Source organism: Manduca sexta, chromosome 23 (genome assembly GCF_014839805.1).
Source record: "Manduca sexta isolate Smith_Timp_Sample1 chromosome 23, JHU_Msex_v1.0, whole genome shotgun sequence".
NCBI classification, from domain to species: domain Eukaryota; kingdom Metazoa; phylum Arthropoda; class Insecta; order Lepidoptera; family Sphingidae; genus Manduca; species Manduca sexta.
In genome coordinates this window covers 8,889,865-8,908,238 of record NC_051137.1, presented here as the reverse complement: position 1 = coordinate 8,908,238, position 18,374 = coordinate 8,889,865, and the positions used below count along the sequence as shown (strand labels likewise).

The window sequence follows — 18,374 nt, the reverse complement described above, 5'->3', positions numbered from 1 at the left end:
GCATCCTGGAATCCTGCTCCCCTTTTGTAAAACATTCGTAGGTACATAACGTATATTTATCTCTTTACAAAGGAACAAAAGCTTTGATACAAGTATATAAAACACTCGAAACGTCAAAAGAGGATAATGCCCATCATTATACATTCATTCGTTTACAGTATTTATTTTCAATAGTTTGGATAGGGGAAAACCCTCTTTTCGCTTGAAAGCTCCCGAAAGTGCGGAGGGAAGGCGTCGGGCGTTGCCGCGAGTTCTCCCATTGGCGTTCGGATCCCCTCCACACAAAGACCCCGCCCTGATGGAAATTCTCCCCGAGTTGTACTGCTGACGATCATTCAGTGACTGAATGTCGTAGTGACAGGTAGTCGAGTAACAACGTCGCTTACTACGGATTAAAAACTTGAGTCATCAGTGACCGCTGACTCAGTGTGGCGCGCGTTCATAGTGATGTTTGGCAATAATACAGTGGAATTTTAGTCTCCGTGTAATGCACGCAATGAGTGATCCTGCAGCATTAGCTGGCATGCTCCCCTTTGATTCTATCGGACTGTACGAACAGCCAAAGCCGCGGTTTATTTTCAAAATGCCGCGTGTTGTCCCTGATCAAAAAGCCAAGTTCGAATCAGACGATCTCTTCAAAAGACTGAGCCGGGAGAGTGAGGTTCGTTAATTTATTACTTTATTATTTTACAACCAAACATATTGTTTTATGTGTTGTTGTCCTTATTCGAGAACAGGAAAATTCATTAATTTATTATGTCAGCTTCAACGTCGCCAACAATATCAACCTATTTTTTCCTATTGGTAGTATTTAATTTGCTATATATGGATATGTCATAGTAAGCTGTTAAGCTTCCATTTTTTAAATATCCATAACACAGTGTCTTATAACATTTTCTTACTTGCATATAAATTAAATCGGTAATTAGATTTATATGAAATAATTTGAACATCTGCAAGTAACTACAAAACAATCATTGTTGTATTATTATGTACTTTAAATTTTACGTCATTCTACCGTCTTTAATCTAATACTTAAGCACAACTTGTTCTTAATCAATACGGGATTTTCCTATGTCCTGTTTTAAAACAAATAAGTGACTGATACATGCAAGTATATTTTTGTATATAATATCAGTACTTATTTGTTATTCAAATGAAAACAAGTAACTATAAATTATTTTTATTTGAGTCTCGATTACACCTATTCTACTATTTTATATGTGAAAGGTTGTGGAGAGGTTTGGAAATTAGTTATGTGATGCATAAACCGCTATAAAATTGCGATAGAATTGTTCGAAATAGGGCACACTAATTAGCCAAGTACTAAATTGGCATGTTTTTAGCCTGTATTGTAGATACTTTGGTGGAGCTGGAGTTTTAATTCCAGGATTTACCCAATAGTGTGATGTGAATACGTATGCAGTCTCAGGTACTTAACTAAAATATTGACGCATTGATATTGTTTGTTGTATAGGTGAGGTACACCGGTTATCGGGACCGCCCCCCAGAGGAGCGTCAGATGCGCTTCATGAGTGGATGCCGTGAGGGACATACGGAGATCGCATTTACTGCTACTGGCACCAACTTACAGCTGGTGTTCGACCATTCTCCTTATAACAATCGTGGATGTGACTTCCAAAAAGAAAACGGAAAGGTAGGCTTTCATTTGGTTATTTCCTTTGTTTGTAAGACATGGATTCTTCAATGTTATTTGGGATGTTGTGCAATTTGAATACTTAACAACAATAATAATGATTTTATATTTAAAATATACCCATCAATATACCTCGTTGTCAATGTTAAGTGTCAATACAATGTAGAGAAATTAATTAGGAAATCTTATTGAATTACCAAAATACAATACCTGGAAAATCTAAAAAATATTACCTAAAATGATCTCCACAACACATTTAATATAGTCAATACCCCTGTACGGGATATTAGATGGGGCAGCACGTTTAACTACATAAATCGCTATAGTTGCAAGAAAAAATTTTACACACATTAATTTTGAAACATGTGTACGGTCAGTAAGAAAATTAGTAATTCAAACAAAACCATTTTTGATACCAATCGGTCCCGTTCGCAATAGAACGCTATAGGACCACCTAATACTAGTTAAAACGTTTTATTAGTATCCGTATACAATTATATCACAATTCTGAAACATGGTAATCAGGGAGTGCAGGGGAATATCAGACTTCTAGACATGTTATTGAGAATGCATGGTGACAAAACTGTCACGTCTCAATGTGCATACAGCCAGGACTTATAGAGATACCCGTATCAGGCTAGTTGATCCAGCCAATCTATGCTAACTATATTTTTTTTAAATAAATTATATACGATATCGTTCTACCAATTTTGGAATATTAATTTTGATACGTATGCCTGCGTTTAATTTCTTTCCACGATGTTACAAGAGGCGCCCCTTTCAGCGTATACTGGATGCACGCCTTACAATCCCAGAAAATAGTACATTTTCCTTCTAAATCTCACTTACCTTACGGGTAAATAGATCGGACGATGACTAAAGACTTTAGGTTTTATCTGTGTCTGACTAACAGTGGCTAACGGTGAAAGTGTTCAAAACGTAACCTGAAGTAAAAAAAAAATCCTTAGTTAACATATCGCGGCCAATTTAACAGAAAACAAAAACTAAAAACAAATCTAAAAGGGAAACCGGTAAGAATTAGGTTATATGAACGCATCGCAACTGCTGACTAATTCTGTCCGTTCTGGGTTTAGCAACACCAACTTAGGACGCGGTGCCAATGAGAAAAATCGAAACGCAATGAATGTGGCAAATTTTCACGATTATAATTTATGTTTTATTTTAATTTATTATTATTAATCTGAAATGGATAATAATTAAAGATATTTAGATAACCATTACAATATTTTAAAAAAATCTCTTGGAGCGTGGTTGTAATAATATCAGCCCTGGATTATATACTCGCCCACTGCTGAGCACGGGCCTCCTCTACTACTGAGAGGGATTAGGCCTTAGTCCACCACGTTGGCCTAGTGCGGGTTGGTAGACTTCACACACCTTCGAAACTCCTATAGAGAACTTCTCAGTTGTACAGGTTTCCTCACGATGTATTCCTTCACCGTTAAAGCGAACGATAAATTCACAAAGAATACACACATGATTTTGGAAAAGTCAGAGGTGTGTGCCCTTGGGATTTGAACCTGCGGACATTCGTCTTGACAGTCCGTTCCATACCCAACTAGGCTATCGCCGCTTTTTTTTAATAAAGTGGGTAAAAGTATTAATGCAGATTTAAATTTAATTATAAATGCACGTATAATGTTATCCAAACAAAAATTACACTACAATATAACTAATCAGTTCAAAATTGAATTATGGGTAAGTATTGTATTTTTTTTCTTATAGTTATATTTCACCAAATTATACTAAATTCACGTGAAGTGTCCCAATAGAAGCTCGTTACAAGTGTCCCAAATAAAAACAAAAACATAATAACTGAATATTCAACCGATCCTATTCGTGCAGAAAGTTCGATTACTGTTTGCTTTTGGGATATATTGCTTAATATATCTAATACCTATTCTTTCACAAGGATGTGTATTAATAATTTTCTACATAATGATAATTTTATATTAGGCAATAATGGCGATTCTAACGTCATCAATTTGATGTTTTTTTCGTAATTTAACTAGATTGAACTACATTTTATGTTTGACATTACTATGGATGTTATATACCGCCAAAGACTGGTTCTGATAATTGACGTTACAATTTCTTTTATGTGTCTTTTAAATCATCCAATGTGTGTTAATAAATTATATTGATTACTAGACGTTAGCACGGCACCCCGCATAAAGAGTTACTCTTTCATTGCCTCCACAAAACTAACGGAAAATCATTCGTGCCCACCTAGTATAAGTTTATACAATATTTAAAATTTAAAATTACTAAAGTACGCAAAATATCCTTATTTCCGTTCCTTACAGCTAAAGCTTCTGTTGAAGATTTTATATGTATCAATTTAGCTGGCTAATGTTGTATCTGTCATAGGGATCTCGAAGATAATGAAAAATAACAAAAACAATAGTGTTACTGTTATACATTTGATGTAGTGTAACCTCTGCTAATAGAAAATAAATATTTCTAATGATATAAAGAGTTTGTGCGTGTAGTCCAGTTAATGAATTCTAAAGGCATTATTTACTCTGCCACATACGCTATATTTTATATTAGTTACTCGACGGAAAATGCACGGGATTATTTTCGCAAATCATTATTTTCACACCTCTCGTCTTGTAACATGAAATTGTACAGTCTCTAATAAATAGATATTATATCGCCAAAGAACAGTATTGAGCAATATTTACCTACCATTACTCAATGTGGTGCAATCGTTTATTTCCCTTCGTCACTCATCAATACTTATTTGGACGTTCAATCAACTCAACCACTATTATAGGCACCGTAATTTAACATGTTCCATAATCACAACTCACGCCTATAATCACCGAGTGGAAGGGAAAGATTCAACCAGTAACGTTTTAGTTATGTGTATTCTGTCCCGTGATGTGATAGATTGCGAGCCTATCACCATAAATACTAGACTTCGGGCTGATACTAAAGAAAAAACTAATATCACTTTAGCCGACCCGAAGACGGAACTAGAGTACTTAGCGCGACAGTCTTACTGCAATGTAGGTAACTACTCGACCGAGGCAGTAACCTTTCCTAATTCGAAATTTAAGCTCGCTCCTTAAGGCAATTTATCAAAACTACCTTTTTTCTAAAACAGATATAACAGTAACTGTGAGTAACAAATTCCAATTCATTTTTTTCTCCACTCGCAAAGCTCGCTGTCCGTAGTTAATAACATCATTCGTCAACAGTCTCCATTTGGTATCAAAGGGCGTAGCTTCCGGGCCATGTTTTCATAGCCAAAATTAAGACATTAATAATTTTCAAATCTCTAAAAAAAGTATAAAGGCACAAGACCGCGTATAACGTTCTGGTCACGCTCTGCATTACTATATGTACAATATAAATGACATCTATTCTACATGGCATTATTACGGTTCTTCTCTTATAATGGCTGTAGCTTGGAACATGTTAATGCATTAATTTGTGGAATGTGGTCACTTCTACAACGGTCAAAACTACAAAACGTTTTATAATTGTGTTTTTATTAATGCATCGACATACGTTTGTCCATACATCGATTAGTTTATTAACAATAACTTAATTATTGCTGTGAACATGTTCGGGCACAGATAGAAACACGTCACAGTCTACTATGCTTAATACAATGTATCAGCAGCGTAGCTTCGCTGCCTGTGCGCACCCTGTTGGCAACGTCGAGTGCCACGCCCGGAGCGTAGCGGTGCTGACAAAATATTCTCGCCGACAATTGTTGACGGTTCTTGCATGGCATGCAACGGTGTTGGTCGGTGATGGCTCTATTGGGCATAGTCTCATACTTTTCAATACAAAGAATATGTATTTTGCCTAACACGTTCTTAGCACGCTTATAGTATGAGACAGCGTAGAAGGCAAAATCATTTATAGAAAAACAGAATAAACAGCTATAAAAATTTAGCGTAATTACTAATAAGTAATAGCATTGTGACGTATTTTCATTGTTTTATTTTTGACATATTGACGATGGCGTTTAAATCTTTTCCTAGAATAGAAGTCCCATCGTATTTTCGGGATAAAAAGTAGCCTTCATGTTAATCCAGGACATGGTTCCATCATGTTCCTTACTTAAATACTTTAAAAATCGTCTACACATATTTTACTATAGTGAGAAAACAAAACAATTACATTAGACATAAATACTTTTTAGGTTTCATAGACGATCATGTTATTTAAATTATTGAGTGTAATCATTAAAAAAATTAAACTTAAATATGAATAGACTACAAAACTAATTCTTGGTGATTTTTCATGTGCAACAGACTTAGGCTATTTGATTAGATACCTACATCATCTTTGTATACTTCTGCTGCCAATAATAGTCTTCGGATAATATAATAGTATTGTTAAATTTTAATTACAATTAGTAGCTCTGTCCATACAGTAGCGATGCTACAGCTTATGGGCAGGCAAGAAATAGCAATCACATCATGCTAACGATTTCCTCTTTTAGATTGAGATTTAAATAAAAATAAAAGATTATGTAACCCTTTTACGTAGAATTGTAATATATTGTAGCTTAGAGGACCAATAATTCTTACTCCATTAACCCATAGACGTAGCTAGAGCCAGGAGAAGACTGGCCGGGAGCCGGGTCGGTCATGTCTCATCAAAATTGCATGGGGTCCACCTCGAAGATATTGAAACAACTTACTGTTACTACTTGCTTTTAAAACCAGCAAAATTATCGATACTGCAATCGTAAGGATACAAAGTGATTTTATTATAGTCTGATGTACAGCCCTCCCCTCGAAAATAATTCTACCTACAGCCTTTGCATATATATACCTACTATAAATCATATTTAACGTCAAAACTACTATATTACAATTTAACTACAAGGAAAGCATTCATGACAAGTTATGCAAAGTACTAACAATCACTAAATTCGGCAGACTACTTCTCATAGACTATAAATCGGGGACGGTTTTTTTAATTCATGAAAATATTACATGCTCCCTTACGTTCTTTTCAAATAAGGCATTGATGTAGAATCGAAATCCATTTGGTGCCTATTTTATTAAATTTAGCCCCTTCGTTGTTTAGTGACCGCCTGCTGCGAGTTTGTATGAATACTTATATTTATTTACATTCGGTTCATTTAACAAAGGGCTCGAGTGTGCTCGAGTTCGCGCATCTTGTAACGATATTTCATTACAGCACAATAGTATGTTTGAAACATACATAAATGTAATCTTCTAAACACGATTGTTAACACGGTCTAACTTTTGAACATACGTATTTGGGTTATTGTGATTTCATACCATATGGACATACTTGCTCAATGCTAATGACGTTTAGATGTTTCTGTGTTTGCCAGAAATAGTCAGCGAAAAGGCTGAGCGGATTTAGATGAAACTTGTACACACCATGCACCAAATTATGTAAAGGGTATTTTTTACTCCGGATATGTGCAAAATAAGATTTTATTTTGAAGAAGGTTCCTTACATGGGCAAAGTCATGAGCAGAATGTAATACAAATTATTATATTATGTTAATTTAATCTGTAAATGTGGCCGTGTTAAATTCCTGAACAAAAACAGAATTTGTAGTAATAATACTCACGGTCAGAATCCCCTACGTGTCGAGGAAAACCATTTTCCCGAAAATCAATAAAGGAAAAGCGCTTTGTGATTGGAGGGCGTCGCGACGCTGTGTCCGCCCAGTCAACATGGCCGCTCCCGACGCTTACTCCCTATCTATAACAAGTTTTACCCTCTTCTGTGCCCAAATTTGATTAAATATTATGAATAAAGAAGAATCAAGAAATAAGTTTAACACAGTAATATTGAAAAAAATTATACAGTTCTCAATTTAAAATAATTTTATTATTGACACGTAATTGTAATTGTGCAAACGAAAATTGCTATTTGCAAAGTGACTAACCAAGTTAACAATTTTTACAGGACTTACCCTTATTTATATATTTGATAACACCTCTCCTTGTCGGGGGTTAATATAAAATTAACAAACAAGTGTCGTTCATTAATTCACTTCTCATTCATTTGTTCATTAATTCGTTTAACTAGAGTGCAAACTCCTTTGTTTATTCCATATTAAGATATGATTTTACCTTAAAGCTGAATATAATATTATTGTAATCAATGCATTTTTAACAAGATAAGATCGAGGTAAAGACCATATCAGCTATTATTCTTAAGATTTTCTTTCAGTAATAAGATTATGTATCAAAAATTATACAATAAATCTTTTTATAAGTATTTCTTAAAAGATCTAAGTATTAGCGTCGTTACTTTTAATACAAAAATAAAAATGTTGACCATACGGCAAGCGGTGCATACTTACATCACGAAATCTTAAATGAAACAAAATGAGAAGTTGTTATTAGTAAAATTGCATCCTTGCCAAGTGTTTGCCACAATTATAGGTTTTTTTAAAGCAGGTGCCGGAACAAAGCGGGCACGCGAGCTGAACCTCGCCTGCCTTATGTTGTTTTGTCTTTGTACCTTCCGAATTATATTCTGTTTTAATTTTAGCTGTGTTCACCAATTAAGCGATAAAAATAATATTGAATTTAAAAATCCATCTAATTCCATTACGTAAAAATATTGTGTAAATAATTTTCAAGTACATTAATATGAACTGGTCTAATGGTTTCATAGTGCATTGTGAATGTGTTTATGGGTGTATCATAATTCATTGAGATAAACTCAAATTTTAATTCAAATATCTGAGTGTCCATACTTAAACCTCGGTATAGTTGTAGAAAAATTTTGCTAAGATATTTTTAGACACGAGCGTGAAATTAGCACGCGTATACAACGCCAAATAAGAACACACGTTTGGGTCCAATTTGAGAAATTACTTCCGTGCCACATGGGGCAGATAAAATGCCCTTGCCACCAACAGTGCGGAGCTCCCTTGATTTTTTGTATTCATTTTTTTTATTTCTTCTAATCCTTTTTTTGTCACCAGGCACACATCGTATCGCGATTTATAATGAACGGCGTCTGCGTGAGATGGCGCGGTTGGATTGACCTGGAACGATTGGACGGAGCTGGCTGTCTGGAGCTAGACGAAGAACGAGCGGCTATTGAAGACGCGGCACTTCGTGATCAAATTGAACGATATAATCAGCGGCTGCGGGATTTTGAAGACAAGCAGCGAGCGTACCGTGAGCACGGCGAGGAGTTGCGCGCCCATTCGCACGTGCACGCACAGCGCTGCCACCAGCCGCGCCAACCGCCGCACGCCGCCCATCCTGCTCATCCACACCCGCACCCGGTGCACATTAAGCCACACTCACAAGGCGCACTTATTTCATAAATTTCAATCAAATACCCCTTAAAGTAAACATGCAACACTTGCATTGAACATACCTATTAATAATTAAAATGATCTCTCCGTTGAGCTCCAAACATTATTGAATACATGTATTATCATTGATGTACGAGTAGGATATATACCAGTATAAACTATTTTCAATAATAGTTTTACTTAATACTACAAAAATGTTCATCGAAAGAATTTTATTTCATTATTTAAATGGAAATGTATTTATAATCATATAAATTGGGTATTTTGTTCTTTATTTAGATGTATCATGGTTATTTTTAGATTTGTAAAGTGTTCTTGAAATAAATGAAGAAACAATAGTTTAGGTGAGTAGATCTATTTTGGCTTAGCTTGAGTATAAAAAATCTTCTTTATGACACCTTTCTATAGGAACATGATATGCCATAATGGCAGAAGAAACCACGTCATACGCCAAAAAGATATCTATAAATTTATTGTAGTAGTTACATCGATTGAATTCTTACGTGATTTCATAATATATGTTATTGTTTACTGGGTAATGTAGCTAATAGGTAAATCATTTAGGTGCAATTAAAAGCTACTTAGTAAAATAGTAATACGTAATAAGTTTTGTACAAATTTCTCTTTTTATTTCTTAAGTAGGTATTTGTAAAATTTCTATAAAAAATGTCATAGGAAATAAGGTGTAATGTATTAATAATATTATGTTATAATATTTGTACGTTGGAAATATTTTTTCGTTTGAAAATGCCACTTAATCGTTGAATCAGAAACTCCGTAAGTTTCTAATGTAAGTTTCTTTTAAAAATATATTTTGTTTTAATTGTAGTAAATGTTATTTAATTTTTAGTTTACATGACATACAAATTATTATTGATTGTGATTGTAACATAAACAAGCCAGAAAACATTAAAATCTTTCTGATTACTTATTGTGTCTTTAAATTTATTTTTTGATCTTTACTCGGCAGATACTACATTTTAATTATTTTGCAAACTGAAACTTGTGTACGTGTCCAAAAGAAGCATAAACATAAAAAAATAAATAGGCAAGTAGGTTCTTAATAAAATAAACAAAATAACTTAAATCGACAATACGAAAATGAGTATACACCAAGCATTTTAATCAGTTTTCGATACATACGAACCCATAAAATTTACTGGATAGATGCTGCCCCAGTACAAGTAATGATTTGACGAATTTCTCGATAATTTGACCTTACATATATCGGGACCTCTAAGGTGCGCTGGTCCCGTATCATTAACACGGCTAATACGGCTATAGCTACTCCCCTGAGTATGAACTACAGTTGAATCATCAAATTATTTTCGCCGTGCTTCCGAGCCAACCCGTACGAGGGAACACTGCGAAATAAAACTCCTCCCGAAATATAATGGTAATACGAAATTGCTTATTTTAATATCGATAAAATAAGGAATGTGTTCGACACACTTTTTAACACACCTTGTAACTGTTTTAAACTTGTATAATGACACGTCATTATGTATGTCCAAAGGCTACAGGGTTTCGGTGCATTCAGGTGAATAACGAAGGGGAAGCGAACCCCGATACATTTACAAGCTAGTCAATTAATTGTAATTAGCCGTTTGGTGCCGCTAGTTTCATGATGGCTGTTTAAGCGCTGCTCGTCACGCGTCATGCGTCTTATTATCTAAGGGTTATTGTAAAACCTGCGGCGCATCTGTTCGCGGTGTTTGTGTCCGCCCTTACCCGTCTTCACTCATTATATACAATTTGCCTCGATAAACTAATGACCATATTCCTGCATATCGAAAACTAGTCATCCGTGTGACGTTAGCATTTGTCTGAGTAATTATTTCTTAATTATCTTGTCAATACATGGAATACATAAATTGTTATTATGCTTTATTTTGAATGTAATAGCCGGTAACAAACAATCAATAATAACAATTAAATAAACTTATTTAAATTGAATAGACAAATTAAAAATAAATAAAAACGGAAGGTCATTGGATGAAGAAACGTTAAAAATCATGAACATATTACGCCATTTATAGTATCAATACCAAATAATACTTACCTACCTTTAGTTTTTATGTAGGTACCCTACACTACCGGTTTTGATTAATTTAACAAAATATTATTTCATTTCATGACTTTCTGGAAAAAAATAAACCACAAATTATTGAAATTATTAGACCGGATTTTAAAAAAACAGTGTTAAATTAGAGTTATATTAATTGTGTGTTAAAGTCTGATGGTGTATACTTCAAACGAGTATTCTAGTCATATTTTCCTAACCATTCGCATTTATAACACATAATATTATGGTAAGATAGGGATTTGATAAGGAAGTCGATAAGCATTCCTTGACAATAAATTAAGTTTTGTAAACCTTAATACACATATTGTTAAGGAAGCATAAAAACTTACAGATAGGAATATTCTGCCACCACATTGTTATATATGCGGAACTGAGCTTTAGAATCAGTATTGATGTTATCATACAGCTTATTGTGACATTCGGCACCTTGACCGTCAATATTGAGCAGGTACCCTCTTTATTGGACATTGTCACATATCAGTACTAAAAAAAAATAAGTTTACAATTCAGCGCCGAATATCTGATCTCTTACACTATGAACCTGCGATTTATCGGACACTCTTTTTGCGCAAAAGACTGCAGTGTAGTAGCGAAGCACCAAAAAGGCATTTCGTGTAATCCGCATGCGAAGCGTGGGAACAGGGGCCGGCAACATTATACCTGTTCGATGAAATTGTGTTTTGATATCGGTTATTTTTTCAAGCATACAACTTTAAGCAGCGAAATACATTTTTTAACAGAACTGCGCTTTAATTATAATTTATTCACCGACATATTCGCCTTTTAAAAAAAGTAATAATGTTTACACAATAAAACCAGATATAAACGACTATTAATAAATAATATAAATAACTCATAGTAGTATTAAGGAACTTGTTTAGATTTGACGCAGATAGTTAACTGTTAATAAATTAATAATTAATTATTATTATATAAAATACATGTAGTCCCCTATTAAGGGTACTTGTCTATTTTAAGAGAGAATGAATTTGTGAGTAATAAATGTAAGTAGGTAAATCATATTCGTCGATTTGTAAGATTGTGTCCTACCCGTATGATGCGTTAAACTGTACGGTCCCGTCGGCCGGCTATCGCGTCTGTTTGTACTACAGTCTACCACTCCATGGCTCTGTATTTTTACCGTTAATATGTATGTTTCAGAACAACACCATTTACATTCATAATTAATACTGGAATTATACTTGAATATAATGCACTTTACTTATACCTAAAACAAATACATATTTTGATGAGTCCCTATTACCTTTTAAATTAATCTTTTAAATTATTATAGTATTCTCAGTACGCGATTTCGCCTTAAATTTAACCAAGATTTTTTAGGAACCTATTCTAGACACTATATCTACGTCAGTATATCTACGGTAGTGTGTGGGTATGTCACCCAAGCAATGTGGCAAGTGTCACTGATAATATAATGTAATTTTAATATGAAAAAAGAATTGATTTTTTAAACCAATTTATATTGTTTTAATTTACAGGAATGTCCTATATTTTTTGGTATTAAGAAAATACTGAATCCTTACGCATAGTCAACTAGAAATAGCATACCAAATAACTTGGGGTAGAGATCTATTAAACTTAAACAAAATATTATAGTCTGTAACATGAAATGAATACCCGTTTAAACCTGACACCTGATGTCAACCGAGCTTGCTCATAAGGTTTCCTGAAGACACGTGAATCGGCCAATCTCGTATCACGCTTGAGTGAACGAGTAAGATGCATGTCTGCGGCTTCCATGACTCTACCTTATACCTTATCCCTGTTACAGATACATCTATGCAACCAAAATACGATACTGTGCATACATAATATTATGATATTCTTTCTGAATTTAAATGTTTACGAATTAACAATCCTTTAAAAAGAGATTTATTTCTGTCAACATTTAATTATATGGAATCGAAAAACAAATATAGCTGTTTGTTTATACTACGAGACTAAATTACAGGACTGCAGAGCGCAGATACATCAAATGTAAAACTTTTATAGCCGACGGGGAGCCAGCGGCACTTTGAAACCGAGTAGCGCCATTACATCCATATGTTTCCTTGAATTAACGTCTGTTTTCTACGAAGAAAACAGCTGTCATAAAACTTGTTATAGAATCGCGCATAAAACATTATTAACTGGTTGTTTGTAATAAAAAAAATATAGATTGCCTAATGAAATTGTTATTACCAGACATTAGTTAGGCGGAATACAGGCTTCCCATCGTAATAAATAAGTAATCCCTTCGTCACGCCATTACTTAAGAACAACTTAACCAATTACATTTATCTTATTCTTAAATTTTTCTTATACTTTATATATAGTTCTTACAGAAAGATAAATTAAGAAAATTCCACAGAAAATTTAAATACCTAAGTATTACAAAAAACTTAACGACTATTTTATCTTCACGCGTTTGATGTAATTAGCTGTCTTTTTATTTTTGGATAAATAATAAAATACGTATTTACCAATAATTCCTCCGTACGCGTGAGTCACTAAATTCCTCCTTAAGTATAGGACCGATATTGATTTTTTTTATGTGTTTTCGGGTGGATCCGTGCATGATTTACATTCACAATTAGACTCTAGGGTCCACTGGGCACCGTACTCCGGTTTTAGAATTCTATCACTTTTTTAGAGCAGGATGTCTGTCGGGGCTATATTATGTTTAGACGATAACGGATAACAAGTGAATTGAGTAGTTTTATAAATCACATAACTGGGTAATATTGAAATTATAATAATCGAAATCTGATGAATACAAAACAATTAGTGCGTGAGTGAAGATAGTTAAATTATAAAGCGCTTTTAATCCAGCGCCACGTGCGGGATAATCCCAGGTAATTGAAAACGCCCGCCGTTGATCCCGAGATCATCAGGTGCTCATCTCAGTTGCACCCACCCTATATTTTTCGTGTGCATTTTTTATAACAGTAAGAGTAACAGTACCTACCTATATTTATGCATTTTTTTCTAAACCATGTAAATTATTTATCTACATTATAAATATTTAACTCGTAAATGTAAGTACTTATACATATTATACGTGCAGAATATATAGGTTATAGGTACCTACTTGGTTTACGACACAATACTATAAGTATCTTAATTAAGTAGGTCTACTGATAATGACTAAGGTTGTGCCCGCATGCTTATATTCGTTAAAAGCAAGTAATTTTTACTAATATTTTTGTAAAAGAAAAGACATTTGAAAAATAGATGGAAACACAGGGTGGTTTTTTGAGATCTGTCAGTAAGAGCAGTTAGCTACCTTAACTTTTGTAGCTTCAAGAAATCTTCTTTAGGAAACCAAGAAATACATATCTACGTTTTTATTTAAGGCGATACCTCAAGGTCCATTTTCATATATTTTGTTTCGGCTTTAATCTGGGTAACTAAACAAGTATTGGCAAGTAAAGAATTTAAATTCACGTCTAGTTAGTGATTAGTTCTCGCAGTTGAAGAAAAACGTAAAATAATTAATAATCATGGATATTTCGGCCTTTAAAATTTAATATGACGAAATTTTAAAGGCAGAAATATCCATGATTATTAATTATTTTTACATTTTTCTTCAACTGCGAGAACTAATCACTAACTAGACGTGAATTTAAATTCTTTACTTGCCAATACTTGTTTAGTTACCCAGATTAAAGCCGAAACAAAATGTATGAAAATGGACCTTGAGGTATCGCCTTAAGGTTACTTTTCTATTAATATGACCCGCTTTTTTGACGGCTTGCTACTTTATACAGTCCAATCCCACTGCATCCACGATAGTCATGTTTTTAGAACCGATACGAAGTTTTGCTCAGCCCGGGAATTAAACACAGAATACAACCCGTTTATGCTGTTATTAGTATTTAGTGTCAAGGAGGCGTTACAACTTACAAGGGTGAAAGCATATAACTTAGAGATAACTCATTCGTCTCAGCAAATAACAATAATTATGATGTAGATACCTATTACCTACATTTTCTTTCCTCTATTTTCTTACTAGTAAGTACTAGAAAGTGGAGATTGAAAATATTTTTATTGTGCTTAGCGACATCTAGTATTGCAAAAAGAAACTTTATTATAGGGGAACTATTGTGAATGAATTACATAGCTACTACAAATAAAAAATCCTGAGTAAAACTTTAAACAGTAGTAATTTTTACTTTTATTATTAAAATAGTGTACATATATAATTCTAAAAAGAACATATAATTTTAGGATTGGCTACACTAACCTGGTTATTTCAGATTTGACTTAAGAGTTTTGACTTTCGTTGAAATTAGAATTTTGACATTTGTGTTTTGTATTGAAGTTTTGTTTACAATTATTATTTATTGTTACACATATTTATTTTATAATTTTTCCAAATGAGTCATGAAACCCAAAATAATGTTAAAGAAACGAGAGAATTATACTCTATGTTTCACCAAGAATATGTCATTATGGCTGAATAGTAAGACAATTATAACCTATACCTACTCTCCTTGTTTTGTAATTTTACAATTAAATATAATATATTTTTCAGCCGCATGCTACAAACTGAGAATTTACAAGGAATATATGTAATACCATCTTACGAAAACTCATTTTGTAAGTAGACTTCTTCTAAATATACACTGGTATATTATAATATAAGGTAATATATCTGGTGTAATAAACGAATTGTTCCTTGCAGTGTGGTTTGGGGTCATTTTTGTAAGAGTTGGGTTATATGACGGAGGAGTTTTTAGGTTCACACTAACCTTACCAGAAAAATTTCCAGATGATGAAGTGCCAGTAAGTATACTTGTTTCAATCATTCATCCATCAATGGTTAATGATAAATGAAGGCCGAATAAGCCGTATCGCAATGTCCAAGAAAGATTCTGGACAGTGCGATACGGCTCATAAAGACAATAGATAAATTTCTAATGATGACTAAGGCACTGTTATATTTTGTTAATTAGAGTATGAATTGTTTTTTAAGGTATAGGGCATATACACCTATGTATTACATTTTTAGTATAGTAATGATACATTTTTTATTTCAGGTCTTAAAGTTCACTTCACATTTGTACCATCCAGCTGTGGACGCCAGCACAGGCATCCTTAATTTAACCGAGGTCTTTCCACAATGGGACAGGAAAAGAAATCATATTTGGCAAATATTTAAATATTTACATTGGATATTTGACAATTTGAATATGAAAGTGCCTACAAATGTTGAAGCATCTGCTGCGTAAGTATTGTAGTAACATGATATAATTTTGTATAAAGATATAAATCATGATATGAATATTGTTTTTTGATAGTTGAAATCAAATTCGCTTATTTTCAGATACAAAACTAACAGAAAATTGTTTATGGAAAAAGTAAGAGAATGTGTTGGGTATAGTATTGACCACGTATATGATGATCCACCAACAGAAGACAAACATTATATAACATTTAAACCATACAATCCAGAAGTGCATGATAATGCAAAAAATATAATGCTAAAATCCCCTGAACTAAATGACAGTGTAGCACATGGAATATCTTGGATTCAGCCGGGATCATTTCAACCTTTTTCTAAAGGAGAAACATAAAAGATGTATTAATAAATTGGTCTTGTTTTATGTCAAAATGCTTCTAACCATATATGAACCATGATTGGGGCTTGGACAATATTCACTGGTGAGCTTTATTCTTTATAGGGTAGCAGTCTATTATTGATCAACCAGTTCCAAGTGTAACCAAATTGTATATTATTATTTGGAGCAATTCTATCTGTAACTATGTAAGACATAAACTACTGAGTGTACTAAGGGGACTTGATTAAAAATTGTTAATTTTGTTAATCAAATATGACACTGGTACTGTAAATTAACAAACTTTAGAGAATCATTTCAAAAGTGGTTTGCTATTTAATCTGGAATTAGTTAGTGAATTAGCTATATATCTCATTCATTAATTTCAATTACAATGTTATGTTTAATTCAAGAAACAGTGACATAATATGCCACATTATATAGTACCTAATTATTACAAAAATGTAGATTAATTAACACATTATTTTAGTATTACTTTTGTATTGTTATAGTACAAAAACTTTTGTGACATCAAATTATAATATTGTTTTGTATAGCTTATGGTTTTGAATGTTTTAATAAGGTAGTATAACTTCAAAGAAATCCTCTCATATTTATAAATCATATTTCTTATTTATTAATCTGCCATAACTGACTCCTGTGATAAATGTGTTATTGGTAGATGTTGTATAAAATAAAAGACTAATAATCTTCATTTAATTAATGTTATGTAATCACAGTACATACCTGATGTATCTTATTATTATTATCTACAAATTATCTTAATATAAAGTAATAAAATGTTAATCAGAAATAGTGGTGTTTATTTTTAAATTGTATTGCTTTATTTTTTCCTGAAACCAATCTTGATCTAGCTCATATTTATTATTCTTCCACACAAAGTGTGTTGGTGGTTGCGCCTCCCCATTTTGGAATTCAAAGTTTTTACTTAATTCTATAGCAAGTTTAGATTTAATAAGCCCAATCCCCCCATATCTATCTTCAGCAGGATGGTACACCCTTCCAGTCAGAGGCAACATATAAATTTGTTGAGGAATAAATTCTGTACTCAACAAATCACCAGCATATCCGTAAGTCAGAAAATCTGTATTACATTTATTAATGATATGTGTATAAACAATGGGAAGATCATCACATCTAATGTAATTCCTTTCTCTACCACATAAGGAAACAAACGGAAATTCGTCAGCATATCTTCCAGTAGTATTCATCCGGATTCTTTTGAAGAAAAATTCTAGAAACTTCTTCTCTTTAAAGCATGATGTAAAATTTTTCATCTTGGAATCATCTAAAAATAACTAAAAATAATTATTTATGTATATACATAGTTCCATAATAAAATAAAATAATACTGCATAAAGATTACCCACCATACCTTGATGGTCTATATAATAAAAATATTCTCTAACTTTTGGTTCTGGCTCTTGTCCTTGCACATAGCTGAGTGATCTTTCTTGGCCACGACTTAAGCGCAATAAATATTTGATGTTCTGGTTTAAAACGTAATAAAATTTAGTATTACTGAATTTCATTTTAGCTTATATTTTTCTCCTTGTACTGTGATTGGAGAAAATATAGTATCAAGATTCAAAGTTGATAAACCCGTTCAAACACCTTATCTAAAAACTAATAAATATCACAAACGTAGATTTCGATTCGAACTTTCTGCACATCAAATGGACTTCGAAATTTAAATCAGAGACAAATAGAATTTGAATGATCTCGTAATTCACTAAA

At 33.1% G+C, this 18,374-nt stretch overlaps 3 protein-coding genes across 3 annotated transcripts; 2 read left to right on the top strand and 1 right to left on the bottom strand.

The window, feature by feature from the left end:
* Positions 1-318: 318 nt before the first annotated feature.
* LOC115446026 (protein big brother) lies at positions 319-9,900 on the top strand. The gene is made up of 3 exons (XM_030172568.1): positions 319-661; positions 1,478-1,657; positions 8,628-9,900. The coding sequence occupies exons 1-3, from the start codon at positions 488-490 to the stop codon at positions 8,976-8,978; spliced, it is 705 nt and encodes a 234-aa protein (XP_030028428.1). The 5' UTR covers positions 319-487; the 3' UTR covers positions 8,979-9,900.
* A 5,447-nt stretch (positions 9,901-15,347) lies between these two features.
* On the top strand, positions 15,348-17,430 carry LOC115446021 (protein crossbronx homolog). The gene is made up of 5 exons (XM_030172562.2): positions 15,348-15,520; positions 15,593-15,657; positions 15,743-15,843; positions 16,098-16,285; positions 16,385-17,430. The coding sequence occupies exons 1-5, from the start codon at positions 15,435-15,437 to the stop codon at positions 16,632-16,634; spliced, it is 690 nt and encodes a 229-aa protein (XP_030028422.1). The 5' UTR covers positions 15,348-15,434; the 3' UTR covers positions 16,635-17,430.
* LOC115446022 (UPF0598 protein CG30010) lies at positions 17,326-18,374 on the bottom strand. The gene is made up of 2 exons (XM_030172563.2): positions 18,008-18,374; positions 17,326-17,935 (listed from the first exon to the last, which is right to left on the bottom strand). The coding sequence occupies exons 1-2, from the start codon at positions 18,167-18,169 to the stop codon at positions 17,420-17,422; spliced, it is 678 nt and encodes a 225-aa protein (XP_030028423.1). The 5' UTR covers positions 18,170-18,374; the 3' UTR covers positions 17,326-17,419.

Coding starts and splice junctions, on each gene's coding strand:
- LOC115446021 (XM_030172562.2), top strand. CDS start 15,435: ATGAGTCATGAAACCCAAAATAATGTTAAAGAAACGAGAGAATTATAC. Junction 15,658..15,742: donor ATCTTACGAAAACTCATTTT/GTAAGTAGACTT, acceptor TGTTCCTTGCAG/TGTGGTTTGGGGTCATTTTT. Junction 16,286..16,384: donor AATGTTGAAGCATCTGCTGC/GTAAGTATTGTA, acceptor GCTTATTTTCAG/ATACAAAACTAACAGAAAAT.
- LOC115446026 (XM_030172568.1), top strand. CDS start 488: ATGCACGCAATGAGTGATCCTGCAGCATTAGCTGGCATGCTCCCCTTT. Junction 662..1,477: donor GACTGAGCCGGGAGAGTGAG/GTTCGTTAATTT, acceptor TTTGTTGTATAG/GTGAGGTACACCGGTTATCG. Junction 1,658..8,627: donor TCCAAAAAGAAAACGGAAAG/GTAGGCTTTCAT, acceptor TTTTGTCACCAG/GCACACATCGTATCGCGATT.
- LOC115446022 (XM_030172563.2), bottom strand. CDS start 18,169: ATGAAATTCAGTAATACTAAATTTTATTACGTTTTAAACCAGAACATC. Junction 17,936..18,007: donor ATATAGACCATCAAGGTATG/GTGGGTAATCTT, acceptor AATTATTTTTAG/TTATTTTTAGATGATTCCAA.